The sequence below is a fragment of the Tauraco erythrolophus genome, chromosome 14 (genome assembly GCF_009769465.1).
Source record: "Tauraco erythrolophus isolate bTauEry1 chromosome 14, bTauEry1.pri, whole genome shotgun sequence".
Classification (NCBI taxonomy): domain Eukaryota; kingdom Metazoa; phylum Chordata; class Aves; order Musophagiformes; family Musophagidae; genus Tauraco; species Tauraco erythrolophus.
In genome coordinates, this window is record NC_141478.1 from 1,850,524 (window position 1) to 1,873,210 (window position 22,687).

Below are 22,687 nucleotides of genomic sequence, written 5' to 3' on the forward strand. Positions count from 1 at the left end.
GGGGATAAAAAAAAAAAAAAGAGAGAGCTTTGATGGAAAAAAAAAAACACACCAACAAACCCACCAAACAACAAAAAAAACCCACCCTGAACAAGAGGGCTCTAACAGTCCAGCCAAATAAAGTTACTGTCATAATCAAATGCTGTCAATCACAATGAAAATCCAATTAAAAATCTTTCAGTGCGGCCCTCTTCAGTAGAAAAATGTCCCCTATTTATATGCGTGGGTTTTTTTTTTTTTTTTGTCAACCGCACAAATTAGAAAGTAGTATTAATTGATTTTTTACTACTTCAGGCCCTGATCCTCCAGCTGAATTTCTGCGGATGCAAGAATCAAGCGGCACAAATCTGATTAAGGGATTTGAGGCACAATGCACACAGGTCACTAGGAAGGCATATCTCCATCTCCTGCTTTGTACTCCGCTTATTCACAGGCAATTATTACTCTTATTAAATACCGCAGGAGCGTCTGGAGGTGCCAATCAGACCCACAAGTAGCTGGTACTACCCAAATGCCAGCAATTGTAATCCACGCAGCGTGTTTGAACCCGTTTAAAATTCCAGTTTTATTATACAAATAAATATTGTGCATAGATCTCAACAGTTGCCTGGTAGAGCGAATTCCTTGATGCATTTGGAATGGATAGGAAGGAAAATATTCTGGGAATTAAAGATATGGCTCTTGTTTTGGAACTGTTAACAGATTATTTATATTTTTTTTTTAAATAAATATGTAAGGAAGACAGCTGACATAAAAATATCAGCAAGGCAAACGCACCACTTCTCAACGTATCATAATTGAAAGATTTGCAATTCTGCTACCAAACTGAGCGAGATGTAAATATTTGTCTGGGTGTCTGGAGAACTACAGAACAACCAGAAGCGCCAAATGAAACATTTGCTCAAATTAAACTGCAAAGCCCAGGAGACTCAAGTAACCAAAAATATGAACTGTATCACTCTAAGCTGTTGCCAGTTTGTTTTTGTCCAATTTCCTCAGATTTTCAATACTTCTTGGAGCCAACTCAAGTTTGCTCTTTTCACATTTCTCTGGAAAGTGCTAGTATATTGTGCAGCTTTAGGGCATGTTAGAAAGAGAAAGTCAGACGTTGGCATTTTCTGTAACAAGTCAGGCCGTAGGAGCGATGGGCTTGCAGAAGACAGTGAAGGAATCTAACACCTCCACAGAAGTCAACCCTGTCACAATGTTAGTCTTCTGTAATTGCTGGATTTGGTGACACTGATAGAATTTATTTCTCCGTTTCGATAGCTGATTTCTCAAGTGACAAAAAAGAACAAATCATACATACCATCTAAGGACAGAGATGGCTTTTTTTTTTTTTCCTTTGAAAGACAGAGGGAAAGAGAGAGGAGGAAAGATCCATAATCCACTTTTCCCCATTTCAGCTGAGTGGGGATTAAGTTGAGCAACTCAGTCTACCTGAAAGATTACATCTTTTTTTCCTCCAACTCCTGAGTTACCCTGGCCAAGAAAAATGATGAACACAAGAACATTCTGAGCCCTAGCTTCCATCAAGGAAGTCAACATAAATTTGGACATTGCCTCCAACGTATCATAGAATGGTTTGGGTTGGAAGGGACCTCAAAGATCACCTAGTTCCAATCCCCCTGCCATGGATTTGATCCAGTACTTCTTGTCCACTCTATGTCTGAACTGATAATCTTCAGATACAGTTTAATATTGATCATATTTACAACAGCTAAAATACTTGGCTCTGTACTTTTTCCCTTGGGAAATCGGGAGAGTGCCCTTTCCTTCAGATCTGGCATGTGTTTCGGTGTCCGTCAGAATTTCTGCTTGTCACGGGGTGAGTAACTGGGATCATGGTGACAGAGCAGAGTCTAAATGTTTGCAAATAAAGCCACATATCACAGGTTCAAGCATGGACAATTTTATGCTGGACAAATCATCACTGATAGGAGATCCTGCACCGGCTCAGGACAAAAAAAATACAAACCCCAATGCCTGTGAGTAGCCAAAGAGGGAAAATTCTTGGCTCGCTGAGATCCAACAGTGATACATAAATACCCAGATAGATGCATGCCGAAAACATTTACCTGTCAAGCTGTCTTCATAAGATTTATGGGATGTGTTGGTGAAAAGCAAAGTGCAGACAGCCCCTTGGTCTTCCTCAAAAGTTAACACCATCAAAAAACCCAACCTGTACAGTCATCTCAGCTACCCAGTCAGTGATGCGACTGCTATAATGCCAAAGCCAAATTAGCTGCTGGGGCAAAACCCTTTTATTGACCAAAGCAAGTGGCAGTATTTTATTGGCTTTATTCTGAAGGTTTATATTAAAAAATCCAGGTAGGATTATGCCAATTCTCCACTTGTTTGTTTAAACTATAAAGGTATTTCCTTAGAGCTACAAACAATGGTCTAACACAACGAGCTGTAAACGAGTTTAGCTCTACCTGGTAAGAAGTGCTACTGTCCAGATCCTCTAGAATGCAGCTCCTTAAAATACAGCTGCTTCACATTTTAAATTTCCCACACTTGTTGGAGATGGGGGAACAGCCAGCCAGAATCCATTTTTGAGAGTCTGCAATATCTTGACCCATATCTGAACGCATTTAAATACACAAATCAACGATCTGTCTGAAAAACTGCCCGTTGTAGCGACTGAAATCGGGGTGCCTGGTCTAAATGCCGTTCCTGAAATGGAGAGAGGGATTCTTGAATGCATAGGAAGGGGATATTTCAAAATTGCACTAGGCATTAACATTAAAAAAAGGAAGAAGGTGGTGTTTTTCAGCAGGTCAGTGGTTTTGACGCAGATTATGTCAAATTTATCATACAATCTTTTAAATTACTAAAACACCAACATAAAAAAACATCAGTAAATTTTTTTTTAAAAAAAGAGAAAAGCTAGAACCTGTGTTTAAAATTTGGAGGCTTGAACAAAAATCAGTTTTGTGCCAAAGTAATCAAGTGCAGAAGCCGACTACATCCTTGGCCAAAAGCATTGCCTTTCCCTGCCCAATACTTTCCTTGAGGAATCCAAGCAGCACCCTAAAGACTGCACTTCCAGGCATCCATGGGAAAGCATCAAGGAATAACTGCTACATGCTTGGCTTTTGGTATTTCAAATACCATTTCTTTAAGTAAATCGCTTTCGTTTAGATATGTAAGTAGCACGGTAGAGTTCAATGCTGTACCACCAAGGAAAAAAAGAACCTCAACAAGAGACTTCAACGATTCCGCCGGCTTTCTGAAAAGCACATACAATCTGCAAAATAAAAGGCCAAGCTTCCAGCTAAAGAAGAGATTTTAAACAATTACCAAAGCAGGATAGTGATATCATAAAGGCAATTTCTGCGCTAGCTTGTTTTCTGAAACTCTCTTTGCCTCTGAACAGCTAGAACAGATAATAACTATTAGTAAATCAAACTCCTGCAATATCCAGCTGTGTCTCACACATTTACATACAGATAGAATGGGTATATGTTTTTAATATGTATGCGATACGTACTTTTACCACAGCTGAAGAGCATGCTACAAAGGAGGAGGAGAATGGGAATGGAATCAGCATGAGATAATAAAGTGGCCTAGATAAAGTATTAGCCAGCGATTGATCTCAAACAGGGGATGCTGCTTCTCTCTGACCTGATTACTTACTATGCATAGATTCCATTAAATAGAGCTTAGAATGGAAAGCTGCTGAAAAATACCGTAAATACAGTCAGATCTACGGCTTCCCGAGCCAAACCAGCCCGCGGATGCCTACCACGAGCAGGAGTTCAAACCCTACTAACTGCCACGTAACACCCCTTCAACACATGTCTGTGTTTCCCTGGGAGTCAGGCCTGCCATGCCAGAAAAACCCATGTTTTAGAGGGAAACAGGAATTTCGTGGGGAAAAAAAGATAAATTATCTTTATACAGAAGAATCGTTGAGATTTTCCTTTTCTTGTTGGAAGGGGAGGGAAGAGAGACAGAGGGATACGCTAAGATGTGCCGACTTCCCTGGTGCTGCAACAGGAGGATGTTCAATTTAATTCACTGTATGTCTTTCTCTCCTTAAGAGGGAACAAACTGGAGACAAAAGAGCAGCCACTGTAAGCACGAGGTTCAAAATAACCACCGGTGAAGTATAAACATAATTCCTCTCCCTGGATGGACAATTTTCTCACTGCTTGGTGAATTTTTTTTTTTTTGTTTTTCACTCCCGTGGGACAAATCTGTGAATTTGAAATACTTTGAAACAATTAAATCATTGATTATGTAGACACAGAGAAACTGATGCTATATTTTGTTTTGTGGACGAGTATATGGAAGGAGTGTCACGACTGAGTGTAAATCCAAGAACCTGATTTATGCCAGCTGTTACAGAAATTGGGTGTTCGCTTGTGTAAGAGTATCTATGGTACTAGAAAGCCTGACTTTATACAGGAATTTCACACAGCCTTGGCTTTGGCCCTACCTTCTGACAAAATGTGCACAGTGACTTTTATAAAAAAGGGTTTCCTAACATGATTGACAGGGTAAATCCATCCCTGATGTAACCCCGTGACTTCACCGGAGTTGCCAATCTGGCGCTCCAGGTATTGTTAGCCAGCTCTTAAAATGCATTTAACAATTCACCCATTATCAGGAGAGTAGAAAAAGATTGATGTTCTGCTCCCTTCATTTTGCTTTCGGTCTTTAATTATACTAAATTGGTTACAAAATAGTGACTTCCAGTTCAGTTAATGTCCATAGGGGAGAAAGCCTGCCCTCCCCTGTTTAGTCTGAAGCTAACGATGATTACGTGTTACACCTTTAATCTACTTTGCTAGTTTATTTCCTCTAAATAAATAAAAAAAAAAAACCCAAACCCAATGAATTCTGTGAAATTCTGCTCTCATTTAAACCAACGGACAAGTCCAGGATTTCACTGATAGTATCTGCATTGCTCTGCCCACCTGGATAGTTAGAGGGGAACATCCATCAGAATTGATACAGATGACGTGGAATCAGGAGGATATTGTGGGGAGCAATTCTAGCATTTGGAGGATATTTAACAGCTTTTGATCTGGCCACATTTTCCAACAGAGTACAGGGATTTATATACACGCACGTATATGTACGTACCGATACGCCGCGTGCTCACAGCCCCATACATGCACACCAGTTTTATCAATAAAGTGCTCCTTGCCAAGACTGGCTGAGTGCAGGAACGTAAAGGACTCGACTGGTGAGCAGCTGCCGAGCTAATGGGGAGCGTGTCCCGGAAAAGCGGCGGGTGCTCGGAGCCCGGCGGGCGGGAGGAGGGAATTTAGGGCAGCGTTTGAGGGTCAGCCACATCGCAGGCGAGGACTGGGTCACTCCTTTCTTCCAGCAGCAGCCTCCCTCGTGCTTTAGGACTTGTTGTTGCAAGTTCATTTATAATTGAATAGAAAGTAGCATGAGGGGGGAAAACGCATTAAACAAAAAGATTTTGTTTAAAAAGTAGGAAGGCTTTTTTTTTTTTTTTTTTTTTTTAGTGTCCTGAGCCGCTATAATTTTAAAATTATTTTACAAAATACCTCCTTAGAAGAGGACTAGCACACTCCAGGGCACGTAGTTGTAAAGATAAATCTGTGCACTTCCCTGGTACTGCAGGCACTCACCCTTTGGCCTCATTTTTATGACTCTACACCCTGGAGTGGTGTTATTGCTTACAAACATACATACACACTTATGGGGTATGTGCGATCTGCAGATGTTTTATTTATAAGTGGCAGGCCTGCTGCATCGCTGAAACATGCATTTACAAACAGATATAGGTTTTATGAAACCCTATTCTGTTGTTTTAATAGCTGAGCTATCCAGCCATGGCATAATAGTGCACAAGGTAAATGTGTCTACATCTCTAGAACCTGTTCCAAGTTTTCTCAGATGTGACTAACTGCAAGAATTTTCCAACCATCAAAAGTTAATAAAAAAGACAAAATAAGGCAGCGTAAGCCTTCCATACGAGACACACACCACTGCAAAGTGGAGGGGCTCTGATAAACTTTAGGGCCTCGTTCTACCAAAGTATTTAAGCAGGTGCCTAACTTCAAATGTAGATCTATTGAAGTTAATATCCTTAAAATTAGATTCACAGTTAAATACTTTACTAACCAGGATCTAAATTGAGACTAGTCTGGATTGTGAGATACCTGCCCCAGGGCATCTGCAGGGATTAGCCTTTAACTAGAGAATAGCTGCAATAGAAACACTTGTTTATTCTACTTGCAGTTGGCAGCATGCAGGCAAGAAATTAAATGAGGCAAACGTGTCCTTATCGTGTTTAAACTCTGCTAAAACTATTCCGGGATATTTAATACACAGAAAATAAATTATGATGATTTTACATAAACCTCTGAGTTACAGGAAACGCAGCGTATAAATAAAAGTAATGAAACATTTAGCAATCAAAGATACTTGATGTGAGTCAGAGGGGACTACAACTCTTACCTGCAATAAAAGTTACTGTAAATATTTGTTAATAATTGTTTGATATAGTATTTTTCTAGCTGCCTAAAACCACTGCAAACAGCACTCTGCACTAAACGCACAGCCACGAGGGACCAGCTTGAGAGCAGGTACCCTATTATCGCCTTACTGAAAAAATGACAATTCCAAGCACAAGAAGTGGTTTCCCAGCTCAGATTCCGACACTGGGAGCCCTTCTACGGACAAACCAAAGCTACATATTACCCCAATCCTCTGCAGCCAACCTAATTTCATTTTACATGAATATAAGTGAAAACAGGAGCTTCTCCATTTCATTAAAAATACACCATTTTGACCACATCCTCTGTTTTCAATCTTCAGATTTTGAAAGGTTAAGACGGGCAAACGCCGACAGAGAGTGACCTACATTAAGCTGGAATCCCTGGACATACAAACTGGAAAAAAAAAAAGCGTATTAAGCATCAAAATGGTTTTGATTGAAACCTGATACTAGCTGTGAAAGTTCAGTATTAACTCCCCAAATCTCACGTGAAGCTTTGGCCACAATGAAGATAACAGCAAAATACCCATTAACTTCAGCGGAATCATAACTCCAGCTTTGGTTTGTGTGCTTGCACGAGCCAGAAAGATTTTAGTTTTGAATTTGCACATACTGAAAAATGCAGAAAAAAAAGGATACACCTCTACATACATGAATAGAAAGTATTAAAAGACAAATACATACTGAGGGGCTCTGAACTTTCACTTACCATTAAATCTTCAGGCGCTGGCCTTTCCTTTGGTTGCTTTTTCATGCTACGTGTCACAAAACAAAATGTTCAGAGGTAAACAACTGCTCATTCATTCCACTTGCTTAAATATTGAAGACATCCTTTTTTAGCACAGAGTGAAGAATTTTAACGTATTTCTTAACTTTATTACGTACCAACGGCAGACAGGGCTCCTGACAGTGGCCAAAATGTTAATGAGTTTCTTCCTTCCCTCCCATCCCTCCCTTATGGGATGTAGTGGTCTCTACTGTTCGTAACCATGAAAATGTGTAAATACAGAGATCACTGGAAACCAGTCAGCTCAGAGGGCACAGTAAGTTGATCCTCATTTTGCTAAGGATTATTCCATAGCACGACACAAAGTATTATGCAAACAGGTGAGAAATCCAACTCCAACACCAAACAGCTTCAGGAGAACGCGCGATACCCTGGGGTTTCCTCCCTTAATTTTTCCACATTTATTTCCAGTGCACTGCAGGGCGACAGTTCATTACACAGCGTCAATCTGTCCATAAGATCATGTTCCTCATCCAACCAGTCCTAGTTTTCCGTGCAACAGGTGCAATTAGCTACTGGAGGCTGTGCTGAGCTGCATGAAGGAAGGCAATGACGTGGTGACCATCAGGAGCTGCCTACTGACTAACTGGATTCCAGCCAAACAGCCAGTGTTTATGGCGTCACTGGCATAAAGTCATCAAGTCTGACACGCCGTTCACTTGACATCTCCAACACTTATTGGGAACTGATTGCTTAAACGGTGGATAGTTGCTTCTTATTTGCTTTTTTTTTTTTCACAGTAATGCCTCCCACTAAAGGGACAGCCAATATAACACTGTATCTGAAACACCAGGTGATCTGTGCTGCAAAGGGGAGGTATTAATGATACCATTTACCTTCCCTACAAGTAACTACGAGCACCTCGAATAACCAGTAACGCAAGCCGTCCGACGAGCGGGTCGGCAGCAGTTCTAATCTGACAGTCCAAAGTAGCTGCGTCCCCAGGGAAAACAAGGCTATTAGCCACCATCAGTTATGCTTCAATTTGACATCTGTGGAAATTTGAACACGGGTTATCCCTCCCTCCGCCTCAATGAGAATTTTTTTTTTTTTTTTTTTTTAGAACGGTCTGCCGTCAATTTTTCGCGGGGCAAAAAAGCACAAGCCCCCAGCGCGGGCACGTCGTGCCGCAGAGCCCTCCGAGCAGCTCTGCTCTGTAAACTGAAACTATTGAAAGCAGAGGCCTGCGTTACACGGACTTTAATTATTTAGTTACTCTAATTAACCCATAATCAGACTGCTTTTTGCGTCCGGGTTATTTGTTACGTACCACGGCAGCCCCGAGAGGTGCTTTCTCCTACGTCGCGTATTCGAAATTTGGTTTTATTTAGATGCCTCCTGCTGCGGCGGCCCTGGCACCGCACGGGGGGCACAGGGAGCCCCCACAGCCCCCTGCACGGGGCCGAGGGCATCGGGGAGGATGCGGTGCTGAAGCCGGGCGCCCTCTCGGCCACGCGGCTGCCGCTCGCAGGGGCACACGCCGACACGGCTCCGTCCGATTCCGCGCGGCTGAGCATCCAGCCCTGCTGGCTAAAGGGATGCTTCTCCATCCAACACATCGTATTTTTACAGAATTCAAGCTTCTTTCTTATGCCATACATAAATGGCATCCCCCTCCCTCCTTTTTTTTGGGGGGGGGAGGATTGTGACAGTTAAAAAAAATAAATCTTCCCTTTACTTTGTTCCTTTACGTTAGCTTACCCTCAAGATTTTTATTCTCTAGTCACTCAAGAACCATATTCCTTATTCTACAAATTCCTCCTCTCCCCAGTTCTCTTTTAATTTAAAAGGTTTTCGATGAACTATCCAGTTTTAAGGAAAGAAAATATACCCAGCGGTGTGTTTCAAACTACGACTCTCAGTAAAAATTACTTACTGAAAAGCCAGTGAATTAATCAAGGCTGCTTGCCTTCCTAAACGTGGAGGCAATTTTCTAAGTTATCTTTTAAAAAGCCTGGAATAATGATATTATCCACGTGAGCCTTTGTGGCCTCCTTCCCCCCCAGCTGAATTCTGAGGAGTCTCAGTGCACGAGGCTGCACCCACATTCCGGGCAGGTTGATTAAAGCAGGAAAAACCCTCCTCTAAGTACTTTTACGACCCTTTGTGTAAATAACGTTTACATAATTTAAACAGTTTGCTTAGCTTTGCTGCCCCATCTGCCCAAGGCCCCCAAGTCCCTCTTCTTTCCGAAAGGATGCAAGGAAAGCCATAAGGTCTCGCAGAGCTGCAGAGTTAATGGCATGTATCATTTACATCGAGGGCATGGCATGTTTGCAAACCGAGCTTACCATTGAGTGATGAAGTGTACAAATGGCTCAGAGAACTCCCCGGCTGGAAGGACGGGCGATTCCTGGGATTGGATTGAAACAAGAAGCAGAGTCAGAGGGAGAGAAGATCTTTTTTTTTTAAAAAAAAAAAAAATAAAAAAAATTGAGAGCAATAGAACAGCGACAACAAAACCAAACCAACCAAAAAAAAAAAAAAAAACACAAAAAAGGAAAAAAAAAAAAAAAAAGAAGCGACAAAGCCCCCTTTTCACACAGAGAACGTGAGGCAGAAAGGTACAAATTCTTCTGAGAATGTGTTATAAAACACTGAATTTCAACTAATGAGTATTACACAATGGGTAAAAACATGTGGAAAGACACTGAGGGGAGGTGAAAAAAGGACAATGATAGCCACAGGGTAAAAAGGAAGGTAGGGAAAGTGTAAATGAGAAATTAATGATTATTTAAGTAACACACAAATGGTCTTGTAATTAACAAAGAGCTGTGAAATTATTCTTGTGTTGACCTTTGTTTCTTTCACTGCATTTGCTATTTATTTACACTCATGTTTATTTACACTTATTCATTTTCGAGGCTGTCCTCATATGCTGCCTGTTCTAGATTTAAAAGGCGAAAGAATATTTAAGAGGAAAAAATGGAGGATTTACCAGTCTAGGGGCAGAAAATAACCACCTAGTATTTACGAAAGAAAGAAAAAATAAAATAAAAAATTAAGAGCACATGGAAAAAAAAAAAAAAAACCAAACCACAACCAGGGAACAAACAACATCACCATTTGCAAAGAAGGGCTTTTACGAATTTAGGAGTTTTTCCAAGAATGACAGAGAGCTCCACTGTGTTTATAGTGTAACAGCTCAGGATGTAATGAAATTACACTGCAGAGTACTTTAACAGTGTCATCTCATTAGACCTACAGTTGGAACAAGAGAGCCACATAAAACAGGCAGCTGCAAATGACTCCATTCTCATCTATTCTCATTTGCTATTAAAAATACCTTTCGGCGGCTTTTTTCCTCCCTGACATCCCTCCACAAAGTACCCTGCAAAGTATGATACATGCACCTATTTAAATTAACAAAGGAATGACTTATTTTAATCTCACTGTGCTTTGGAGTGCTTTGGCCATTTGGATGAGCAATATATCATTACATACAACCTTCCAGCGCTGCAGGCAAGAAACTCGGAGCGTGCAGCATTTGGTGGGAGCCAAACAATTTCTCTAGCACACAACTGTGTCAAATGCATGCATGTATTCATTATTGAGAATGTGAGGAAATAGCTTTGATGTAGTGGAAAAAAGAAGATGATAAAAGCACCTCTGCAATGTGTGTGCCATTATCAATGGTGGCAGATAGACACAACCGCAGAGGCTCCTATGTGATTAGTAAATATACATATAATTGCTGTGGCCAATTATCAGAAAAATGAGATCGGTAATTACAAGACAGAAAATTAACTAGAACTCTTATTAAGGCTTTGTTTCCAATTCAAACAATTGGAAACTGCTGGAAAATACAATTAAATCGAAAGTAACTGGAGAGTAAAAGGAGAAGCCAAAATTGCTTTACAATTTTCAAAGACCTCTATTAAATACAAGGAGCGTTTGATAGAACATGCCCAAATTCTCTTTGAACTTAGACTGGGTGAGGGAGAGGTTATTGTTTCTAAACTTATAAATGACATCAATATAGGAAGGTTGCCACTGGAGAGTGGATGGAACACAAGGAAATAAGCAGTGCAATTAAACTTCCTCCACTTCAAAGAACTGCGCCTGAAAATTATTCATGTTAATAGAGAAAACGCAGAGCAGAGTGTCAGGCTCGCTCACCCGGCGTGGAGCCCAGGTTTTGCCTCTCCCTCTCATTTTCTGCTGCCCAAGCAGAGCCTTCCTGGGCTTCCACCTGAAGTGGCAAACGCCGCTTTCCCAGTGGGACCGACTCGAAGATTATTTTGAAAATTGCAGGACGAAGCCATCGGAGCCCATTTCCTGGGGAAGCGGCTCTGCCCAGCAATCTACCCCGGCTGCTTAAGCAAAATACAAGTGAGGAGCTTCTACAAACATCCCCCCAGCATCCCTGGTATGTCAGTCCGTGCCAGGCAACAGGACGGGCATACGGCACTTCGCACTCATCTGGCAGGTGATAATTTCTGCAATCACAACGAGATGACGGACCCATCATAGAGCGAAACTTCATTATGAGAGGGCAGGAGAAGCTGACGAACTGCTCCGAAGCCACCAGCGGTTCACTTTGGCTATGCCAAGCTAGGCTGGCATCAGGGCTCAGGCAGGCAAGGGAAAAAGTTGCTCCATCAGTACCAACGCCTTGACCACGCAGCTCCTGTGCTACAACACAGCCAGAAGGCAAGGTGCTCCTGCGTAAGAACGCAAGAAAATTTCACCTGGATGAAAGTAAATGTAAAATACTTTTTTTTTGGCACACCTTTCTGTACAGCACAGGTAGTTCAACCCCATCCAGGCCTGTTCTCTTCCACCGTAGACCTGTCGGTCATGGCCATGCCTTGGTTGGCTCGCTCTCAGGAGCTCAGGAAGAGATTGTGTGCATGGGGGTGGGTGGAGATGAACACCAACTGGATCTCAATATGAAACCAGATGCTTTAATGCAGCCTTCCCAAGGATTGTAGACTGGGCACCCACAAATTTATTGGCTGTTTGCCTGACAAATTGGAAGCCTTTTGGGATAGTGCATCAGTCTCAAGGAAATACTTGCTGGCAAGCGTGTTTTAGGGCAAAAAGATCAGTGCAGATAAAAACCTTACTCTCACTCCTGTACATGAGCCGACTGTTACTTTACAGCATAGGTAAGAGAGGAGAAGGAGGCAGGTTCTGGTTTTAGCTGAACCAGGACCCTGATCTGCTTCCAAAGGTGAACACTGAAAAGCTGCCTTAAATTCTGCATTTTACCTTAGTCAGAAAGAGAAAACATCCATTCAGCATCCGCCCAGGGAAACCAATGACTGAAATAATGCCATTTCTGACACTGTTCTATGTAAGACCATCTGAGGAGCAGAAAGCTGAGAGCATTTTGTAGATAGAGCGACTTCTAATGAGAGAAAGCGTTGGTATCGCTGCCTCCGTAACTTGAGCAATCACAAGGTTGTTGCATCAGGTATAAAGCAAAAATTTCCCAAACTGCACAAAGTAAATACATTCTGTATCGTACCCTGAAGTTCCCTGGACTTTGGCTGACACTCAAAGAGATGGGAATACGAGGAAATAAACCAGAACTACGCACGTCTCTACCGAGTCTACGCCGTCTGCGTGATGCAATACAGTCACATAGGGAACGGTCCAGCTGCACTCCCATGGCCTGCCTTATTCTACTCACCTGCACAATGAAATCATACTATAGAGGCAAAAAAAGCAGAAACCCAAGAATTTAAAGGACTGAGGAATAGGTGTACTCACTTCAAACTGGGAAACGGTTCTTTCATTTTCGTTAAATACTGTGTCTTTTAACCAGTATCAGGAAGACCTATGTATCTGGGATGCTGCTAAAATGGTAGTAAAGACACAAATGGTTGTAAGAGTCAACGTAACATTGGTCTCTTACATCCCCAGGCAGCTTATTCCCAAGACTGGCTCTTTCCCATACCTGGGATCTGCTGCAGGAGAAGACAAGATCAGCCTCTGATGTCTCGAAACCAGCCGAACTGTGCACACACAGCGAGAATGGGGAAGGGCAATAGGAAAAAAAGTTTGAGTGATGCCTTTGCCTTGTGAATAATGAACAGTTCAAGAAGGTCAACCCATTACAACTGAAACCGTTTAATTATTAATTATGCACAATCTATGAGCAAAAGGACAAGTTCAGAATGTTTAATGTGTGGTAACTCCGACTGGACCCTCTCTTGGCATTTTGTTATTAGCACTTGTCAGGAAGGTGCTCAGGCATAAAGAAAAAAGCACAGCAGCAGAAAATCTCAGCTAGCAGGAGCAGGGCAGGCTTTAAACTTCAAACACTGCTCCTAATATTTAATTTATAGAGTGCGAAGGCTCTGGCATAAACCTTATTGACTTCCATGGAGTTAGGGGAAGTCATATTATCTAAATAAAGACCTGAGAATGAGAATACTGAGGCAATTCCTCCAAAAGCATTCCCTTCTGAAGGGAGTGATAACATTACTCTCTGCATCTTCTTTTTTTTTTTTTTTTCCCCCCACAGATCTCAACAAAGGAAGAGTGAACCATCTAATAGTGTGTCTAAAAGTCAACCAATCTTTTGCAACCTATGCAATAGGAGCCTGAATTACAGGTCCAACCATTATCCTCACCTACTTCTCAAACCTTTTATTTACAATGTCTCCTGATCTGTTTGCTCTCACTAAGCAGAGCAGTAGCAGAGATGCTACTGTGGCTCAGGAAATAAATAATGCCCAGCAAACCCACAAATAAATACAGATAAGGCACTTTTCCTCTCTTTCCTGTCTAGCTTGGAGGTTTACCTGGACAAACTCAAGAAGCAAATTGAACAGATAACAGCTCCAAGTTGCTTATTTTCTTTGGAAACACTCATGTCAACGGAATTTAGGAGCAGTTCTTCACTGGCCATATACACCAAAAGCTTTACACACCTTCAGAGGTCTTGCCCCAACAGACAATATCTTGAGAGTGAAATATTTTCTCAAAGCAACTGAAAGCCAGAGATTTATCACAACCTTTCTGAAGAAGGAAAACCTTGACGAGGGCGATGGCAAAGCCCCCAGCTATGTGTTAAGATCGAACCTGCGTTCCTCCCACCTCCTCCTTCGGGGGCCAGCCCGACGGCCGGCCGCGGTGCAGAACGATGGCAGCCTGTCATCAACACGTCCCCAGAAGAAAGCCAGGCTGCACAGTGTGCTCATCATCAAAGATGAGCTCAGCTGCACTTCATGGACAACAGAGGCTGACATTCCCAGCGATCTCCATGCTCGGTGCAAATAGATTTTACTCCCCTCTTCTCATCTGCTAACTCCCTCTCCATGAAGGGTTAAATTTTCCTGTTCCCCACAGCTACTCCTATTTTGCAATACTCTCTCCTCAGCTGGAAAGCTTGTGCAGAAGGAAATGCCATGGTCCTATGGCTCTATGGCCACAAGAGGGAAGTTAGCAGAACCCAGCAAACCAAACTTGGGCTCCTCTCTCCTCTGGGCTTCCCCAGCACACCCCGTCTGAAATTGCCATCTCCTCTGGGCCGATACTCCCAGTCTGCAACTGGCCCATTGGTGCTGAAATGGCAGCATTTGATAACTAACGTGTGTGCTTCACAAAGCATTTCTGCCTTATCGCTTCAGCCCCCAAAATCTTTAGGATTAAAGAACTTTTATGCACTCCAGCTTCTCTTTTACTAACGCTCTCAAGGAATACACCTATTTTTATACTTTTGGGCCAAATTTTTTCTTTTTTCTTTTTTTTTTTTTAGACAAACTTAAGTTTTAGATGCACCAGAAAAGCTGCCAGATGCAATTACACATAATAAATGCAGTGCAGTTCCCAGGCTGCTTCAACCAGCAAATTACAATATTGTACACGTTCAGATTTACTTACTTTCACATCGTTCCCACCGAAAAAAGAATAAAAAAATAAAAATCCATTTCTGACTTTCTAGCCAATCTACTTCAAAAGCCTCGCACAAGCCTAATGGCAGGTGATTTCCTCCAAGTAACACGTTTGCAGAAGACAGGAATGTCTAGAGGTGGCTCGGAGGGCCAGACTTGAAAGCGTTTCTGGATTGTCCCCGTTACACTCCCACCCCCAGCAGGAAGGTGAAAGATGATCACGTCTCTGCGCCAGGTCGCTTCGTGCTCTTTTCTCAGTAGCAGATGCCAAATGTGACAAATTATACGTGGGGGCATTTTGGTGTGAAGTTTTGTCCGCTGGGATTGGAGTGTCAGCAGTAAACTCATTTATTTCCAGATCCCTAGCTGGACGGGAACCAAGGTCAGAAGGCCAGTGTTTTATCCACCAGAACACTCAGGCCACCTTTAACACCTCAAACCACGTGAGAACCAGCTATTCTCTCAGCAGTGCTACCTGCTCCCCAAGTTCTTGAAAATCCCACGTGCGTGTAACCCACACCCGCACCGAGCGCGCGCAGACGCCTCTGGTTAAATAAGCCAACAGATACTTGGGGCTGCTTGGTTGTTGCTTTTGCAGCACTTTTGTTACTGCAGGATAAATTTGCACAGCCCAGAAGGGGGATGGAAAGAAGCAGAAGAGTGTAATTAACACCAGGAATAATCTAAAGTGTACGACGTAACATTTTTCTACCTCTCGCCAAGCTTTGCACTTGTTAGTGCCGCTCTCCGAAGGGCCTTGCTACCAGTACAGGTAGCTGGAAAAAACAGGTTAATCCTTTAACCGTAACTGTAATTGCTTTCTCTCCAAAACAAACACAAGAATTTTTTTCCTCCCATCGCTGGTCTCTTGTCGATCATAAGCCAGCAGAGCACGGCAGCGTTTTGGGGAGATACACACGCACATTGCAAATAGCTGAGGCACGGCAGCATGAAACGCAGCCTCTACCTGCTCCCACCAAAGGGACTCAATTGAAAAACTAAACCCATTTATTGTTCCCTTTTTCCTCTGTACGCTCCCGATGCATTTTTATTGCTTTTTCATAAAACACTGCTGCAAATAATCAAGCATGACCATTGACATCCACAAGATTGAGTTTTAGGAACCATTAAATGAGCTTGCCCTCTTGGGAAGGTTCTTGCTCAGGTTGGTCTAAAGGTAATTATTCAGCAATTCCTACCTGTGGTTTTACCTTGTTCCTATATAAGTCTCTGAATCTCATACACTAGTAAGGTCACAGTTTCTGTCTCAATAAAAGCATACCCAAAACCAACTTATCCACAGGACAAACTGTGGTGGGTTTGCGTACACGTGCGCACACGCGTGTCTGTATCCTAACACCAGCTTTTCTGGCATGGAAATCTTCAAAACTCTGGCAATTTTCAGAGTTGAATACAGCTGCTCATACATTTAAAGCAACAGCTGAGAATCTAAAGTAAAATTCCCAAAGAGAAAATAAAGTCTTGTTTCATTCGGAGCCTTCGGAGCTTCCTACCTTACTTACAGAAATAGCAAAACGTAGCGCTGATGCTCAAGGTTAAGAAATTCAGCACTCGACAGGCAATGGTCTTCCCTGGGTGACCTGATCAAGCTGAACACCCTGAGAATTTTTAAGGGTTTACTGCAGCAATAAATAGAGGGATATATTTAACCAGGTGAAAAAAACAAGGAAACAAACAACTACATAGGATACACGTATTAAGTGCAAGTTATTTTTTCCATGGGAAAAACTGAAAATTTATTGACACTGAAACGTTTCACAGCTCAGCATTAACACAACACTAGCGTTAACCGATGCTGCTTAACGTTTCTAAGAGTACAAATTTAAAAAGAAAAAAAAAAAAAAAAAAGAGGTCTTTGATTTGTGGAGTTTGTAAAGTCCTTGAGCTAGATTAAACTGCAGTCTTGTGAGACCGAGTATCTCTGTGGGGGCACTTAACAGAAATGCTCAAGAAACTCATGGAAAGCTTCTCACTACTTACTCATGAAGCTATCAGGGTAAGGATTCACGAGTACAACTAATTAATTTTTCTTTTAAATTTCTGCCCGACTCATCAAAATAGGCAGGTTTTTCAAGGCTGCCTCCTATTTATAAGAATAGGATTTGCTCTTGGAAGTCTTCACTCCTCAAGCTTCTGATGTAATTGGAATAATACAATAATTTAACTAAAAACCGATGGACAAAAATTGAGTTCTTTTCCACCCTAATTCAATACAGTTGTAAAAAAAAATAAATGAAAATAAGCCAAACTCAACACCTAAGTCACTACTACACTCAGACAAGCTATGGAAACTTTGAAACCCAAAATTAATTTATTTCAGGTTATGAAGAAGAAAGGGTTAGAAACCAGAGCTGATGCTTAACTACCGAGCTTGTGACCACAACTGCTCCAGTACAGCAAAACCTGGTTTACAGCAACCACCCAAGGGGCTGGCAATAATTGCTTTCCTAGAAGGGATACTCTAACTAAATAAAGGTCAAACAAAACAGCCCTGGAGAGCTTAAGGAAAATTTAAAGGAGTCGCTAAAGTCAGGAGGACTGCCTACTGGATGCATTCCACACTGCCAGTGTTGTCTACCCAACCTTCTCCAGATGTAAAGCAGACACCTCTAACGGCGAAAACCACGGGATGGAAAGGATGGGAAGGCGACGTGCGGAAAAACTGAGAGCTGTTGGGTTTGGCCTTTTGGGATCTTCATCTACAAGCTGCAATCACCTTGGTGTTTTACTAAATGCTGATCTGACTAGCAATCAGGAAAAAGGACGTTTTTAGATCGTTTTAGAAATATGGCATCTGGAATACAGCTGAGGAAGTAACTAAACGGTAATTTCCCACATAATACATTTTGACATCAAGATAACAGGGAAATAAGCAGTTACAGGCTGGAAGAATCTTGGAAACAATGCCACTTCTCAACTGACTGCAAGGAACGCAAAAATATCATCAGAGCTCTGATTTTCCTAAAAACCCAACCTCACGTTTTGCTGAGGAGTTGCAGAGCCCAGTAATCCACTGCTCACCAAACAGAAAATGTAGAGCACCCTCTTTTACCTTTGAAAAGGAGAATTTTCTAATGCATTAAAAGGAAAATGCATAACTATAACCAAAGATATGGTTCTCATCATCTCTGCTTGGAAGGGGAATTTGATTTGAGGGACTCTTGCAGACATCAGCAAAGAGAACTCTTAACTGGACCATGTAGGTTGTCTGGGAGGTTGCTGGAGATTTGGAGGCTGAGCAGGGAACAGTTAACATAACTTTATCAGCTACCAAAAAAAAAAATCATAGGAGGCATTCTGAGACTGTGAGCAGCAAGAAAGGTCAAAAAGCACAGTGATTTGGTGATTTTACTTGCCATCTTCAGGTTTCAGAGTCAACCTGTGAAAGCTTGAAAGAGAAATTGGGTGGCCTGCATTTCTCCAATGCATCATTTCTGGGGTCTGCAACATTAACCGTATTATTCTGGGGCTCTGTTGTTTGTATTTCTAAATTATCATCTGGAACAGATCCCGATGACAAAAACACTATTTATTTATTTTTTTTAGAAAACGGACCTAGCGCTTTGGAAGCATAATCCTGTTGCTGAGTAGACTGCAGTGCAAATTCTTTGGCTGCATGATCATGAAACATAGGGTTACATCTAGGACACCTTCCAAGCCAACCCATGGCTCCTGCTTCCAGCAGGACTCTATTCTCCTTCATGTTGGAGCGTTTCTGGAAAGAGTGCATGCACAGCAAGCGATGCATGTCCTTCCCAACAGGGATTCATCTGCACTGCTCAGTGCTTTCCATACAACATTTTCGGTGAGTTGGAGACAAACTAAGTTGAGTGCTAGAATATTAAATTACTCTCAGCTCTCAAATAACAGCAGACTGCCTTTATTGCTGGCTGCGTTGCAGGATGAACTACACTAACGACGAGTCTATCCTCATCTTTGGACCAGAAGCTGGAGTCTTATCATGGTGGGAGACGCTGCTACGATTAGGACTGTTGCTTAAATGAGCGTGTCTTATTTGTAGCTGGATCAGATTTCACTATAAGTTACCACATGTTAAAAGATAAAGGTCCTGGCAGGCATGTATCCTATTCACACAATGCTCCTCGCTAATTTTGCCATTAAAAAAATAATCCCAGAACCAATGCCATTAAAAGCCCAATAATATAATTTGGAAAAAAAAAAAAAAAAAATCAGGCATAGTTTACTGTGATTTGAGAAGAACCGTGCCCAACTTTTTTTTGTTAAATCATCCTGCTTCTCAAATCATTTATTCGTTCTGCAGAATTTCTGCGAGTCAGTTTAAGTCCCAGAAAATCAACAAACAGACTGTTTAAACCGCCAAAGTGACCTGCTATGTCTCATATATTTCACTAAGAGTTTAAAAACAGCTCCAAAAATCTCCCTACTGCAGAACATCAGAGAACTCCCATGGACAGCTTTTATTCCATAGTGTGCCACCATACAGAGGTCGAGCAAAATCCAGGATACCTACCTAGGTAATACAGAAGCAACCTCTTAACTAGTTCAGTTGTCAATAAATCCTATGAATTAAAGATGATTATGAATGAAGAGAACATTAACTTTGGGATTCCTCCTGTCTTTTGATGGAATTGTGGAACAGTTCTACAAAACCTCATGACTACCAATATAATAAGAGATTGTTATAAAGAATCAAGGTCTTCACATTACTTCGGTTCCCTCATTATTAAAAACTTTTAGGTTCTCCTCGTGTCAAGCTCTGGAGTTTTTAGCTGGCTCCAGGGGTAAAGACTGGGGTAGGCATGCTGCTGGCAAAGACCCGACTGCAAGAACCGCTCTCCTCCACAGAGCCATTTAATCACAATTTTAGGTGTCAAAAGTCCAAAATATTTTCTGTCGCACAAAGAGACATATTAAAGGACTTGAGAAAAAAAGACTCAGAGTTTTCAACCACAACTTCAGCAAATTATTACTACGGCATGAAGCCACTTGGGGACTGAAGATCCTTGAGGCAGCTCAGTCCCACCCTTGCAGACCCATACCCTCTGACACTATGGCTCATCCAGAAGCTGTGCCGTCACGGGAGCACCGCTGTGCCCTATCTGTTGGGAGGAAGAGGCTGTTCTGATGGTCATTAGGGTAGGTGGGGAATTCTGCATCAGCATCTGGGGGTTCCTACGGGGAAGGGCTGCACGGCGCAGCTGCAGGAGAGGGGCTCTGCTCCCACCTCCTGTGAGTTTTAGGACCTCCTTACAGCCAAGGGGAAAATTTGACCCAAAATAATCAGTCTTACAACACTAAGCATTTCTAATCTTTAATACTCATGGTAGCAACAACAGCTGTACAGTACCAGATAGCAAAGAGACTTTCCCTCTTAAAAGGTCCTTACGTAGAAGGAAGAGTGAGTATTAGCCAAAAAAAGCAGGTCCCTCTGTCATCCCCCAGGAAGCACATCTTACGGAAGACAAAGTGAGGAGGAAAACAAACAAACAAAAAAAAATAGCCACAAGTTAAACCCTGAGGTCTCTGCACACAGGACAGGGCTGGGGGTGGCAGGAGGATCTGTTCAAGTCAACGCTCCCCATCAGCTAGAACAGAATAACCCTTAACATAAACGTCCTCCAAGACACCGTCATGCCAAGAATTCGCACTTCCAGGTGTGGCAGCCACTATCTATAAACGCTATATATCTTATGAAATGACCCCCTAACAACACACATGTACCGAGCAAATAACACTACAGAGCCAATCCATTCTCCTCTTCCCCCCGGGCTCGAGACGTTATGGCACGCAACTTCCATTTAGACATGGAGTGTGCTGCAAGACAAAGCCCGTCGCACTTAAAGAACTTCCAGCTGAGCTACGCTCTGCAACGTGGAGCCTTAACGTGCCCACGAGCACAGTGCACTCTGAATCACCACCTCTGGAGAGTGATGGTTCCGTGGCACGCTGCGGAACATAAAATGAGTTAAAACAAGGAAGTACCAAACCGCTAACGTTACGGCTAGCTCGGCACTCAGATGTTTACGGACTGCGCAACGTTCGTTGGTTAAAGTTTTTGTGAGAAGACTGGAGGAATTCTGGTCTTGAGGAAAAGCCAACCGTATCCTGGGCTGTATCAAAAGGAGCGTGGGCAGCAGGTCGAGGGAGGTGGTTCTGCCCCTCTACTCAACTCTTGTGAGACCCCACCTGGAATACTGTGTTCAGCTCTGGAGTCCCCAACACAAGAAGGACATGGAGCTACTGGAACGAGTTCAGAGGAGGCCACGAAGATGATCAGAGGGCTGGAGCACCTCTGCTATGAAGACAGGCTGAAAGAGTTGGGGCTCTTCAGCCTGGAGAAGAGAAGGCTCCAGGGTGATCTTATAGCAGCCTTCCAGTACCTAAAGGGGGCCAACAGGAAAGCTGGAGAGGGACTTTTTACAAGGGTGTGTAGTGACAGGACAAGGGGCAATGGATTTAAACTGAAAGAGGGGAGATTTAGGTTAAATATAAGAAAGAAATTTTTCACTGTGAGGGTGGTGAGGCACTGGAACAGGTTGCCCAGAGAAGTTGTGGCTGCCCCATCCCTGGAAGTGTTCAAGGCCAGGTTGGATGAGGCTTTGGGCAACCTGGTGTAGTGGAGGGTGTCCCTGCCCATGGCAGGGGGGTTGGAACTAGATGATCTTTAAGGTCCCTTCCAACCCGAACCATTCTATGATTCTATGTGAAAGCCCTGAGAACGTCTACCATAACATGCAGCTCTTCAGGGCAGTGTTTTAGAATAGTAAGCTTAGATTTAGGCACTAGCACCAGCCCATTTCCTACCACCACTTTGTCTCGTGGTAGGAAAACACAGCTAAAAATCCAAGCATCTTTACCTGACCTTCTTTAGGACAGGGATGGCCTTTTGCTTCTGGTATACACAGCACAGGTGCTTTGGAATTTCCATTCCTCAACCAAAGGTGTACGTAACAGGAACAACAACGGATGGAAAAGATGAAAGGAACAGAATTGCCTGAAAAACCTCCCAAAGAACCAGCCCACCATAAAGAGCCAGGTAAAAGAGCTAGCACTGCTGGAGGACTGGGAGAACTCCCTTCCTTTACACAAGGGACACTTGCTCATTTTAACTTCACTGCATCCCTCAAGGCCCAAAAGTCGCTTTTCAAAAGAAATTCAGCTAAGCCACTAAGTCATTCTCTAATAAAAGGACAAAAGTGTTCACCGCAGGTAAGAGCAGCGGGTTTGGCAGTTCGTACGTGTGGCAGATACAGATGGAGATACAACCAAGACAGAGTACTTGGGCATCACGCTGGCTGTGGGTTTATATCAAGCTAAACAAACACGTTACAGGGGACAGGCTGGAAGTAGCTGAATGGTCTAGACAGACCCATCGACACCCAGAGGCTCAAACCTGAAGAGTCAGCAACGATGTTCTACTAGAGGCTGACACAGTCTTTAACATGTTTTTGTGTTTTTTTTTTTCTCATTCAAACTTCCTAACTATCATCATCGTCTTATTAAACATCAAAACCAAACCAAAACTGACAGCAGTCTGCCCTCGACTATTGCCTTACTGTCAAG

At 42.6% G+C, this 22,687-nt stretch overlaps 1 protein-coding gene across 2 annotated transcripts in view; it reads right to left on the reverse strand.

The window, feature by feature from the left end:
• MAP2K5 (mitogen-activated protein kinase kinase 5) overlaps window positions 1-22,687 on the reverse strand; it is a 140,328-nt gene that overhangs the window by 17,430 nt on the left and 100,211 nt on the right. For both annotated transcript variants that reach the window (XM_086620497.1, XM_086620496.1), the window contains 2 exons: window positions 9,566-9,627; window positions 7,197-7,242 (listed from right to left, as the gene is read on the reverse strand). In XM_086620497.1, the coding sequence (XP_086476623.1) occupies window positions 7,197-7,242; window positions 9,566-9,627 (108 nt within the window). The remainder of the gene's footprint in view (window positions 1-7,196; window positions 7,243-9,565; window positions 9,628-22,687) is intronic.